General features: G+C 48.4%; 1 protein-coding gene across 2 annotated transcripts in view; it reads left to right on the top strand.

The window, feature by feature from the left end:
* The window catches only part of WDR36 (WD repeat domain 36), a 69,118-nt gene that overhangs the window by 33,583 nt on the left and 21,702 nt on the right, over positions 1-13,833 (top strand). For both annotated transcript variants that reach the window (XM_044275945.1, XM_044275944.1), the window contains exons 15-17: positions 9,296-9,404; positions 9,496-9,575; positions 11,935-12,042. In XM_044275945.1, coding sequence (XP_044131880.1) covers positions 9,296-9,404; positions 9,496-9,575; positions 11,935-12,042 — 297 coding nt within the window. The remainder of the gene's footprint in view (positions 1-9,295; positions 9,405-9,495; positions 9,576-11,934; positions 12,043-13,833) is intronic.

The raw sequence follows: 13,833 nt of genomic DNA, 5'->3' as shown, positions 1-13,833 counted from the left end.
AAACTATGAATTAACACATGTGGAATTATATACATAACAAAAAAGTGTGAAACAACTGAAAATGTCATATTCTAGGTTCTTCATAGTAGCCAGCTTTTGCTTTGATTACTGCTTTGCACACTCTTGGCATTCTCTTGATGAGCTTCAAGAGGTAGTCACCTGAAATGGTTTTCACTTCACAGGTGTGCCCTGTCAGGTTTAATAAGTGGGATTTCTTGCCTTTCAAATGGGGTTGGGACCATCAGTTGCGTTGTGGAGAAGTCAGGTGGATATACAGCTGATAGTCCTACTGAATAGACTGTTAGAATTTGTATTATGGCAAGAAAAAAGCAGCTAAGTAAAGAAAAACGAGTGGCCATCATTACTTTAAGAAATTAAGGTCAGTCAGTCTGAAAAATTGGGAAAACTTTGAAAGTGTCCCCAAGTGCAGTCACAAAAACCATCAAGCGCTACAAAGAAACTGGCTCACATGCCAGGAAAGGAAGACCAAGAGTCACCTCTGCTGCGGAGGATAAGTTCATCCGAGTCACCAGCCTCAAAAATCGCAGGTTAACAGCATCTCAGATTAGAGACCAGGTCAATGCCACACAGAGTTCTAGCAGCAGACACATCTCTAGAACAACTGTTAAGAGGAGACTCCGTGAATCAGGCCTTCGTGGTAGAATATCTGCTAGGAAACCACTGCTAAGGACAGGCAACAAGCAGAAGAGACTTGTTTGGGCTAAAGAACACAAGGAATGGACATTAGACCAGTGGAAATCTGTGCTTTGGTCTGATGAGTCCAAATTTGAGATCTTTGGTTCCAACCACCGTGTCTTTGTGCGACGCAGAAAAGGTGAACGGATGGACTCTACATGCCTGGTTCCCACAGTGAAGCATGGAGGAGGAGGTGTGATGGTGTGGGGGTGCTTTGCTGGTGACACTGTTGGGGATTTATTTAAAATTGAAGGCATACTGAACCAGCATGGCTACCACAGCATCTTGCAGCGGCATGCTATTCCATCCGGTTTGCGTTTTAGTTGGACCATCATTTTATTTTTCAACAGGACAATGACCCCAAACACACCTCCAGGCTGTGTAAGGGCTATTTGACTAGGGATCGACCGATATTGATTTTTTAGGGCCGATACCGATAATTTGTGAACTTTCAGGCCGATAGCCGATAATTTATACTGATATTCTGGGAATTTTCTTTTTTGAAAAAAATAAAAATAATTCCCACAAATCTGCTGAAAATTAATGTTTATTGTTAATGTGTATTTTTTTGTAAATCTTTCTTTTTCATTTATATTTAATATTTTGGTGTTTTTATTTTTGTAACTTTTTTTTTTTTTTTTAAACTAACTTTTAGCCCCCTTAGGGACTAGAACCCTTGTCCTATTCACCCTGATAGAGATCTATCAGGGTGAATAGGAGCTCACACTGTCCCTGCTGCTCTGTGCTTTGTGCACACAGCAGCATGGAGCTTAGCATGGAGCTTACCATGGCAGCCAGGGCTTCAATAGCGTCCTGGCTGCCATGGTAACCGATCGGAGCCCCAGCATTACACTGCTGGGGCTCCGATCGGAGGAGCAGGGGAGAGGGGATCCTGTGGGGGGGGCGCACTGCGACTGGGGTGGGGGGGCCCTATGCGCCACCACTGGTTAATACTGGGGGGGAGGGGGTGGTGCACTGCGCCACCAATGAAGCTTAATCTCTAATTTATTCATATACAGGAGGCGGGAGCTGGCTGCAGAATCACATACCCGGCTCCCGACCTCTATGAGCGATAGCTGCGATCCGCGGCACCTGAGGAGTTAACTACCGCAGATCGCAGCTACTGCTCATAGAGGCCGGGAGCCGGCTATGTGATCCTGCAGCTCCCGCCTCCTGTTTATGAATAAATGAGAGATTAGGCTTCATTGGTGGCTCAGTGGCCATAGCTCCTCCCCTTCTCTTGTCCCCTGTCCTCCCATTGGCTGCAGCGGCAGCAGCACAGGGGGAGGAGACACTGCTTCCTTCTCCCCTGTGCTGCTAAGGGGAACACGGAGAGCGCTGTCATCAGCGCGATCTGTGTTCCCCATACGCTATCGGAATATCGGCAAAATAAATGCCGATAGCGTTCAAAATCCTGAATATCGGCCGATAATATCGGTAAATCCGATAATCGGTCGATCCCTATATTTGACCATGAAGGAGAGTGATGGGGTGCTGTGCCAGATGACCTGGCCTCCACAGTCACCAGACCTGAACCCAATCGAGATGGTTTGGGGTGAGAGCTGGACCGCAGACTGAAGGCAAAAGGGACAAGTGCTAAGCATCTCTGGGAACTCCTTCAAGACTGTTGGAAGACCATTTTTTTTTTTTTAAGAAGCTTCACGTCCATGTGTTCAGAATTAGGTTACTTTGACATCAGCATTTTTGCTGGATCCGGCGTGGATTAGCAAAAACGCTTCCGGTTGTATTATCTCTGAAATGACCAAGACACAAAAGAAAACTGAACCGGCGACCATCGACTTAAGCCTCATTCACATGTCAGTGTTTTGGTCAGTGATTTCCATCAGTGACTGTGAGCCAAAACCTGGAGCCTCCACAGACATAAGGTATAAGGGGAAGATCTGCACATGTTCTGTGTTTAGAGCTACACCTGGTTTGAGCTGATAATCACTCTGCCGTGTGAATGAGACATTACATTGTGTTATACACCAGGTCCTTGTGTCTGGAATGGGAACGCAACCAAAACCGAACACAATGCATTCTGGTGCGTTCTGTTAAGTTATGTCCCCATTGACAATAAATGGGAACAAAACTGAAGCATTTTTCTTCGGTTTTGAGATCCTCTGCCAGATCTCAATAGCGGAAAGGAAAACGCTGATGTGCCGGGTCGGGCAAATTGATTTTATATGTGATGTGAACAAGTGTCGATCTTGTATGTAAAATAAAATACGGAGTGTTTCAATAACCCGTGGGTATTGCACTATGTCGTGTTCCTTTTAAAGGATAAAAGAGCTGTGATTGCTGGTGGATATTGAGACCGAGGAGCTGGAATTGTTTTGAATCGAGATAAAATCGTCTCGTGGAAGTGTTGCTGTGTGTGAACTGTTCCTTACTAATGAAGTTCAAGCGCGGACCCTAAATTGCAGTTTATTTTGGTTTAAAAAGGAGAAGAGACCTACTCCTGTTTGGGACTGCTGCTGATTGTGCCGCTTGGAAGACCACACAAAATATCTTTCTCGCCCAGTTTCCTTGGGGGACACAGAAGACCTTGGGTATAGCTCATCTCCCTAGGAGGCGTGACACTAAGTAAGAACTGTTAGCCCCTCCTCCACAGCTATACCCTCAGCCTGGAGAGAGAGACTGTCAGTTTTTAGCTTAGTGTCCAAGGAGGCAAGACACTCCCTGCTCTGCAGGGCTGTTTTCTCCTTGTTTTAATTTTAGATTTTTACTTTTTTCTTTTCTTTTTGTTCCAGAACATCAGGGACAACAGAGACGCACTAGACCTCTCTGTTTCTCCCGGGGTCGAGCTGCGCCAGTGCCGGTCATCCGCACTGCTGCCTCCCCCACAGAAGGCAAGGTGGATCAGGGCAGCCCAGCTCCCCTACATCCCGCCAGCGCAAGGGTCGCCCGCACGCCAAGTCCCTCTTCCAGCGTCCTGCCACTACGGTGCCAGTAGCTGAAGGGGCGACCCTGCTGGAACGGACCGAGGGTGAAGACGGCTGTGGTGAGAGATTGGCTTCTCCAGCCCTACGTCCCCCCCCCCCACCCCGGTCTCCTGCGTGCCTGACCCCCATACTGACAGGGCCTCTGGACCCTTTTGTCCCTGTTAGTCCTAGGCTGGCCCCTGGCTGCCACAGGGCGACATTCTGCTCCCTCTCCTCCCCTCCATAGGACATTGGCACCCTTCTCCCTGACAAGAAGAATGCCTGGGGAGCTGCAGAGGTTCGCACCTAGCTGCCCCTGACGTAGGGGTTATGCAGGCCTCCCACCCTCACAGACCCGGTCTCAGGGTCCCCCTCCCTCTTACCGGCCACTGCTTCAGGGCCAGAGGGCCCGCGCCTTGCTGCCCCTGACCCATCACGGGCACCGGTCCAAGGGCAAGGTGGTTGTGGCTGCCGGCCATATGGAGCGCTGTTCTAGGCCAAGGGCCCGCTCCAGGGGTGAAATGGCTGCCGGGTCATCGCTTCCGACAGCGGGTGGGCACCGCGGCCTACAAATGAGCGCTATGCCTCAACAGCCCCCGGCCGACCGTCGGAACATTCCGGTCGGCCGGGCGCCGCAAAATGTTGTTCCCCTCCTGGGCGACACTTCGCGGCAGCGATCCCACTCTATCCGGGTCCCCAGCTCTTCCGGCCCGCGGGGTGGGCACCCGCGGCCGGTATGTGCCGCTCCGTAGGCCCGGCCGGTACTTTAAATACTGTGCGGCCCCGGTCAGCCGGGCGCCGCTAAAAATTTAGACCCCGGCTTCACGGCCTGCTAGGCCGCAAAATTCGGGCCTCTGTTGGAGGGGGCTGGAACTTCTCCGGGCGCGAATCTTCCCGCCTGGAGGTTCCCCCGCCCCCAGAGGATCGCAGTGCCGCCCCCAGGCCGGATCCCTGTTAACCCCTTGGGTACAGGCCGGCTTCCGATGGGCCTGTGTGGCTTTCTGCCTCAGTGAGGCTGGGTTATAATAAATAAATTAAAAAAAAAAAAAAAAAAAAAAGAAATTAAATTATTTATTAATATGACTTGTGGGCTGCGCAGGACACTGCAGCCTCATCTCAGAGTGCTGCCTGTATACATGCCCCCTTTCCATAGGTGGCATGGTGTCGCGCTCCCCGGCTGCGGCGCTACCAGGGTCATTTCCCCTTCTAGGCGGTTTTTTTTGCCCTCTCCGCGCTACGGCGCTGGTCAGTGCATGCGGCCTTTTCTGTAGGGTGCCTGCCATGTGCAGGACCCCCCTCCTGGCGGGATACTGCACTCTCCTTAACTGCGGGTTGGCCTTGTGCATGATCGCCCTTTCATTGGCGGCCTACTGCAGTTTCTCCGGATACGGTGCTGGCCATGTGCACGACCACCTTCCATAGGTGGAACACGGCAATTCGTTGCCGGCCATGTGCGTGACCCCTTCCATAGGCGGAACGCTACACTCTCACTGGATTCGTTGCCGATCATGTGCATGACCCCCTTCTTAGGCGGAATATTGCACTCTCATCGGATTCGGTGCTGGCCATGTGCACGACCCCCTTCCTTAGGCGGAACGCCGCACTGTCTCTGGATTCGCTGCCTGCCATAGGCATGACTCCCTTCTGTGGACGGCATTCGGCACTCTCACTGGATTCACTGCCAGCCATGTGCATGACCACCTTCCATAGGCGGTATGATGCACTCTCACTGGATTCACTGCCGGCCTTGGGCATGCCTCCTTCCCTGGTGGCGGCATACATACACTCCCTCGGTCGGTGGTTGTTCTCTCGCCGGTACGTTGTTGGCCAGGTGCATGAACCCTATGCATGGCGGGGTGCTTGCACTCTCTCTGGATCCGCTGCCGGCCATATGCATGACCCCTCTTCCGTGGGCGGTGTACGCACTCTCACTGGATTCGCTGCCGGCCATGGGCATGCCTCCTTTAGGTGACATACGCACATTTTCACCGGCTGCTCGCACTCTCCCTGAATGCGATGCTGGCCATGTGCATGGCCCCCCCCCCACCCTTCGTGTTCTGGGCGGCATACTACACTCTCACCGGATACATTGCTGGCCTTGAGCATGGCCTTCTATCATGGGTGGAACGCTTGTGTTCCCATTGGATGCGGTGCTGGCCTTGTGCGTGACCACCCCTCATTCCATGGGCGGAATTTTGCACGCTCACGGGATTCAAGGCTGTCCTTGTATGTGCTGTGCTGGACTTGCTCATGTTCCCCCTTCATTGGTGGAGTAGTTGCACTCTCACAAAATTTCGGTGTTGGGTGAATTGTTGCACACTCACTTAATGCTAGGATAGCCCTGTGCATGACCCCCCTTTCACTAGGTGGACCTCCTGCGTTCCTGCTGGATACTGTGTGGCCATGTGCATGGCGCCCTTCTGGGCGAAGTAGGGTATACCCTACTTCTCTGACGTAGTTACGACCTTGGGCATCACCCCCTTTTTGGGGCGGGCCCTTGCACTCTTGCTGACTGCAGTTTGCCAGGTACATGTCCCCCCCTTTCGAGGAGGTCAGTTTGCGTTCTATCGCATACCTTACTAGTCTTGTGCATAACTCCTTTTCAGTTGCACTTCCGTAGATACTGTGGGACTCTGTGGCTGGCCTTCTTCGCTGAGTGATATTTTTGCAGTGAGCGGACGTTCTTGTGCGTTGTTTGGGCCGTGTATGCCTTCTCGTCCCGTAGGTGGGTTAGCCTTCTCACTGCTTACGGGGCTACTCGTACGTATGCCTCCTTTCCCCCTGCGACATACTTTTTCTCTTGGGAGACGGTGTTTGCAGCAAGCCTTGCACTATTCTCTAAGGAGATCATTCTGTCCACCTGTGTGAGCCTAAGGTGTTGTCCAATAAGCAACAGATGAATACCTTATATTTAAGTAGACGGGCTCTGCTGCTCGCTACTGCACCGAGCTGGGTGGTACTCACTCATTTCGTTGGCCCTTCCGCCCGGGGAGTGTTCGTGGTTCCTAGATACGTACCCATTCGTCCTTCCGCGGCATTGTTTCCCTGCGCTAGTGGTCACATGGTCGAGTGTGCTGTCTGCAGCGCCCTTCGCATTTTATGTTGGCTCTGGCAGGACTACGGTCCCCTCGCCTAGTACCTTTTCCTCCTCTTCGGGTGCAGTGTGGTATGATTCTTTCCGGTTGGCGCCCTCGGTGCTTCAGTCTGATCTGCTACCAGGTTCGGGCTGCTCTTCTTGGGAAGGTCACCCAACTTCTCTTGGGTGCTCGCCTACCCAGGTCCGGAGGACCTCCGCCTTGAGTTCTTCAGGGTATTCAAGGCGGTGGACCGGGTGTCTCAGTGTAGCGGTGTGCTGCTTTTGAGCTGTTCTATGGCTTCTCTGTTGCCCACTCCTATGCCGGCCTCTGTCTCGACTGCCTTTTCTCGCCGGTCGGTTTGGCTCCCACTCGGTACAGATCACTCCGATGTGGCTTCTGTTCCGGCCGCGCTTCAGAGGCTGTTCCTTCACTGCCCTTCCCTCGGGGGAGAGCGTGGTTGTTCATGTGGATGGTACTGGTGTTCCCTTTGAGTCCCCCTTGTCCACACTGGTTGTACTAGCTGTGTACCTAGTTACCGGGTCTACGACGTTCTGTCCTCCCGCTGGGTGCAGATTGCGTTTTTTTTTTTTTTTTTTGTTTTCAATTCTAGGCAATGTTTCTGCTATGGACTTACCTTCTCGGTAGCTTGGGAGGACTGCCTTTTGCCAAGATTGTCTTCAGATCTCCCACACCGGGACTGTAGTCCGTCTTCCTGTGGTGACTGCATCGGCTTGGGTTTTAGCCTGTCTTGTCCTGGCATCTGGCGGTTGCTGGACGGACCCTTCGGTTCCTGTCCGTTTGTCCTTCTGCTCCCCCACTCAGGGTGGATCCGGGACAACTTGCTCGGGGGCCGGCGGGACCAGTTCTACCGACCGTTCTACCCGTGTTACTGGTCTGCGCCTGATCATTGGGTTTTCACCCTCTTGCCCAGGCGACTCTAGTGGGCTCGCTAGTGTTCGCTCCTGGCCATGTTTCGTCCAGGATCTGTTGGAGGACTTAGGTTTTTACCTGGGGTTCTGTGGGAAGCTGGGCGTTCCCCCGCTCTTCCTTTCTCTCTCCATGGTTCTGTTTTTCTCCAGTCCGGCCTGGAACTGGGACTGGGACTCTGTCGCTTGAAGTATCAGGTGTCAGCGCTGCCCTTCTTCTTTCAGCGTTCCCCGGCCCTCTGGGCCTGTCTGGACCTTCTTCCGTGGAGCGGCTCTTGGGTTCCTTTGTGCTGCCCTCCGGTACCGCCCTGGGACCTACATACTGGGCTCTTGGCGCTCCAATCTTTCGCTTGGAGCCGTTACAGTGGTTCTCTCTACTCCTTCTGTCCTGTACGGTTGTGTTTCTGTAGCCATCGTGTCTCTGGCGGGTGCCTGAGTGGCGGCCCTTCTTGTTCCGAGCCTTTTGTCTTTCCCCAGGACAGGGCTGTTCTCCATTCCGTCTCTTCCTTCCTTCTGAAGGTGGTGTTTGTCTTTCATTTCGTCGAGGCAGTCGTCCTCCCCTTCCCACCCCCGGGAACGGACACTTCACCGGTTTGGACGTTGTTTGGACCTTGCAGTTTTTTACTTGGAGATCTCCGACTCTTGTCTACGTTCGGCCTCTTGGGTTCCAGGAGGTCCGCGCGAAGGGTTGACGGCATCCAGGGTGGCTTTCCTCCTCTTTCTCAGAGTGGCTATTGCTGTGGTTGCCGCACCAAGGGCAGGGTTCTGCTTTTGGTGTCACCGTTCATTTCACCAGAGCTGTCGGTTCCTCCTGGGTCAGAGGCATTAGGCTTCGGCCATGCATTTGTGCAAGGCGGTCACTTCTTCCTTGCACACCTTACCAGGTTCTACAGGGTGCGTACTCGGGCTTCAGCGTCTGCTGCCTTGGGCCGCCTGGTCTGCAGGCGGCGGTTTCTTGATGCCTTCGGGTGCTTCGCCTTGGTGCTGTGGTCCCTCCCCTCTTGGACTGCTATTGAACGTCCCAAGGTCTTCTGTGTCCCCCAAGGAAACTGGGCGAGAAAACGAGATTTTTGTATAACTTACCAGTAAAATCTCTTTCTCGCTCTTTCCTTGGGGGACACAGCACCCACCCATTCTTTGTTCTTCTCTGCACGGTTTCCGGGTTTGTTTTACCCGTTGGGTAGTTGGCTTGTTGGTTCCACTTTTGGACTTTGCCTTGTTTTCACTACTTGGACACGCAACTGACAGTCTCTCTCTCCAGGCTGAGGGTATAGCTGTGGAGGAGGGGCTAACAGTTCTTACTTAGTGTCACGCCTCCTAGGGAGATGAGCTATACCCAAGGTCTTCTGTGTCCCCCAAGGAAAGAGCGAGAAAGAGATTTTACTGGTAAGTTATACAAAAATCTCGTTTTTGTTGGCTCTTATTTTGTATTGGGCCTTGTGCACACCGCAAGACTGTGAAGGGCGACTAATTCATCCTCATCTCGTTGGTATTTTAACATTTTGTGGTAATGGCGAGACTTTTGTGCATGAAGGAAGTAAATTCATATCCATCATAGTCCAATAAATTTTTGTACAGTAAACATGCTAATTGAATGCTATATAATGAAGAATTGCAACTATATTTATGTGTTTCATAATGTCTAACATTGAATAAATCTTATTTATGACAGCGGTATGTTGGCAGTCGCCCTGGATGACTTCACCATTAAGGTTTTTGATATTGAAACTTGCAAACTGGTGAGGCGGTTCCCAGGACACAATGGAAAGATAAATGACATGGTGAGGACGGTCACTTCATTCTTATCTACCGTACAAAAAGAAAAACTATTATTTTAATATATTTTTTTCTCTTATATCTTTTGCTCCTAAGACGTACAGCCCTGATGGCCGATGGCTAATGACTGCATCTATGGACTGTACTATTAAAGTATGGGATTTCCCATCTGGATGGTAAGATTTTTAGACCAGAGCTTTGCACTGGTTTACTTGTAGTATCACTGTTGAAGTCTTCTGCATATATATGTGTCTGTGTGTGTGTAAATATATATATATATATATATCTCAGACTTCTACAATATACTGTATATAGAATGGATTGCAATCACAAGGAGGTTTCATGTCTGTGGAGATGGGGGCCGTCCATGAAGTTTTTGTTTCTCCAGGGAAAGGACATTCCCACTGAGGACACTTTATTCCCCTAGTGTTTGTGACATCTCAGTGTGAATGTCCTTTGCAGAATTTGCCTGGACAAACGCAAACTTCATGACGGCCCGTAACTCCACAGACGTGAAACTTCCTTGTGCCTCTGCCATCTCAGGTTCTACCTGAAATTAAAAATAGTTATAACTATCGTATATATCCGACATTTGCACAGTTGTATAACAAGATATCAAGCTTTCATATGGTACCAAATTCATTTTTCAATTCCAACTGGAAGGTGGCAAAGCCAGGAACTTCTCAGCATCCCGTCGTATAATGTGAAGTCTTAGACCCACTAAATAATTCATATAAAAAATATTAGGGTAGTTTATTGGACAGTTATCGGGAAGGAGCCTTCCTTTGATACATTATTCAATAAAATTGTTATAGACAGGCACTCTGCATTTAGAACCACTCTGAGGCTGTAAATGTATCTATTTATGTTGTGATACAAAAATATTAGGCAATAACAATATGACAGACCTGATAAAATAAAAATATGACGTAAACCACGAAAAATAACAAATATAAATAAATCAGTAAATAGCTTAAAATCATTACTTGGTAATAAAATGAAAATAAAATTGACGCATTTATGGAGGTGTGTATAGTGGATCCACCTGATCACTTCTCATCTCTGCACTATAGTCCAGTGCAGGATTATATAATTAAAATATATATATATATATATATATATATATCTATATCTATATCTCTGATATTAAGTGTATATTCACCGCAACTGTATATATTTAAAATCCAGTCACTATAATGTAGTACTCTTCTCAGTATCAATGATCCACATTTATAATTATAGTGTCTGTACTTATGACACTGTACTTAGTTGTTGACATGGGATAATATGTATTTCATATTATGTCCATCATCGTTTTCTCCTTCTGCCTTTTTACTATGATGATTGCTCCTTAGCGGTATAACCCTAATAGTGGTCAGTAGTACGTACTCACTGTTAGTAGCTGGTTAGTACCAAGCTTATTTCTATCTCTGCATTCACTGTACTGCAGTTGTGTTGGTGGGATCCTGATGTCTCACGTGGTTCCACATGTTACAGCGCGTTGCTTTCAAAATGCCAGGACTTTCATAGGACCGTATCTGTAATGTCCATGGAGTGCTCCACAATTTTCCGCTCTTTTTCAAAAGGATCAATAGATTCTTTGAAGTGGTCCTGGATTCTGTAGGTGATATTATTACCAACTCCTTCATCAGTGGCCATCTTTGTCTGCAAATCCTGCCCACTTACATACCCCATATTCCAGTCACCTCTAAGACCCCTGCTTGATTTTCCATTTGCATCATTACTAAATTTTTTATTTCTATTTTTATTTAATTTTTTTCATAAGGGGTATGTCATATTATTATTTTATGAGGTCTGTCTTATTGTTATTGCCCAATACATATTTTAGTATCACAACATAAATAGATACATCTTTATATAGATACATTTACAGCCTCAGAGCGGTTCTAAATGCAGAGTGCCCGTCTATAACAATTTTATTGAATAATCATTATCATTGGGTAAGTCAAATAGACAGAGTTCCTCTGTTCAACGCATGCTAAGTGGTGAGCCGCTAATGCATAATATCCCTTTGATACATGCCCCATGTAAAGGTATCGCAGATCACGCGATAAACAAGCTCGTTCATGATGTATAAGCTTCTCTGATAGTCGCCTGAATGATAGTTTTGTGTCCAGAAACAATCTGTATGGCGTTGAGCAATCATAGATGCTGCATGTAAATGAATCTTTCATCTTTTCCGACGAGCAGGCAATTATCGGGAATGAGCCTGCTTTTAAAGGGTCTTTTTATACTAGTATTAGCCTACAGTGTAGTTATAACTGTATGAGATTTGTCACTTCAACAGTGTTTTTATTATATTAATGTAATTTATTTAATGTTGTAGTTTTGCTGCTATTGTTCCTTTTACGTGTGGGCACATGTTTTTAAGTGATTATAAAGGGCTATGGATTACTTTGAGTTATGTATCAGTAGTGGGTGTACACAGTCTTCCTAACATGTTACAGAAAAGGGCAGTTTTTTTAGGTATCTGTACATATAGCTACATTTTTTTTTTTTCTATATTTCCCACAGCCTCATAGACTGTTTTCTGTTGGATTCACCTGCCGTGAGTCTCACAATGTCCCCCACTGGAGACTACCTATCAACTGCCCATGTGGATGACCTGGCTATTTACCTGTGGTATGTTATGTTTCAGTACACACTTATACTGTATACAGCTGCAAGACCCGGAGTCCCCATTAAAAGGGTTGCCCTTTCTGCCTGTCCCACAACAATCACACGGAAGTGGTTCATTTCTATGTTGCTGAATGTTGACGTTTTTAATGGGTTTCATCCATGAGTGATCAGATAGATTTTTAAGCCATTTAGACAATTATGGCTTCTCATGGGGAATCACTAATAGCCTGTCTAAGCATTCCCTCTGCTGACTTTACAGCTGTACTTGCTCTAATACAGTTTTCATGATTTTACAATCCCATTACCACTTGTGTCTACCAATATGTTAAGGTTTGCACAAGTAGCACATACTGTCAGGTGGCATGATATGGCAGTATTTGCTTATATACACACAAACACACACACACAGATCAGTGTGTGTGTATATGTGTTATATAGAGATTATAAAAACGATATATAATATAGAGATTATTATATATAGATTAATGTGTATATATGTATGTGTATATATATATATATATATATATATATAAAGACTGACAGCACTCCAAGTAAAAGTAGTGGTGTTTATTCACCGATGTGGATGGCAACGTTTCAGCTCATACAAGAGCCTTTTTCAAGCTTGAAAAAGGCTCTTGTATGAGCTGAAATGTTGCCATCCACATCGGTGAATAAACACCACTACTTTTACTTGGAGTGCTGTCCGTCTTTCATCTTTCTTATATGGGGTAAGCAGCTACATCCCTGGACCTAACACCCACATTGTTGTTTTTTTTTTTTTTCTCGCCCATTTTCCTTGGGGGACACAGACCTTGGGTATAGCTCAGCTCCCTAGGAGGCGTGACACTAAGTAAAACTGTTAAGCCCCTCCTCCATCAGCTATACCCTCAGCCTGGAGATAGAGGCTACCAGTTTTAGCTTAGTGTCCAAGGAGGCAAGACACTCCCTGCTACTGCAGGGCTGTTTTCTCCTTGTTATTTTTACTTTTTCTTCTAATTTTGTTATTTTATTTTTTCCTAGGGATACCAGAGACGCATTTGACCTCTCTGCTCTCCCGGGGTTGAGCTGCGCCAGTGCCAACTTATCTGCACTGCTGCCTCCCCCACAGAAGCAATAGGAGGATCTGGGCAGCAATGGCTCCCCTACATCCCGCCAGCTAGGGGGTCGCCCGCACGCCAAGCCCCTCTTCCAGCTTCCTGCCACTGCGGTGCCAGTGGCTGAAGGGGCGACCCTGCTGGAAAGGACTGAGGGTGAAGACGTCGCACGGTGAGATGGCTATTCCAGCCCATACCCCGTCCCTATCTGCAGCATCTACCCCTCTGGGTAAGGGGGGCACCCGTGGTCGCTCATTCTGAGTAGAGATGAGCGAACTTCTGTTTTAAGTTCGGCGTCTAAAGTTCGGCTTCCGGTTAGCGGAGAATCCCGATCTGGAACCGGATATGGATTCCGACTTCCGTTGTGGTCCGTGGTAGCGGAATCAATAATGGCCGATTATTGATTCCGCTACCACGGACCACAACGGAAGTCGGAATCCATATCCGGTTCCAGATCGGGATTCTCCGCTAACCGGAAGCCGAACTTTAGACGCCGAACTTAAAACAGAAGTTCGCTCATCTCTAATTCTGAGCGCTCATCTGCAGGACAATGCAGCACAGCAGCATCCTCAGCACCCCCACGCTTTTCCCCCCCACGCTGCTATCTTTCTCCCCCCCCCTCCCCCTCATTCGGGGCTGACTCCATTTTTCTCTTCTCTCTCTCCCCCTTCCCGCCGAGAACGGGGGGCGGGGCTTAGCG

The sequence above is a fragment of the Bufo gargarizans genome, chromosome 1, assembly GCF_014858855.1.
Source record: "Bufo gargarizans isolate SCDJY-AF-19 chromosome 1, ASM1485885v1, whole genome shotgun sequence".
NCBI classification, from domain to species: domain Eukaryota; kingdom Metazoa; phylum Chordata; class Amphibia; order Anura; family Bufonidae; genus Bufo; species Bufo gargarizans.
This window is presented reverse-complemented; position numbering and strand designations above follow the sequence as displayed.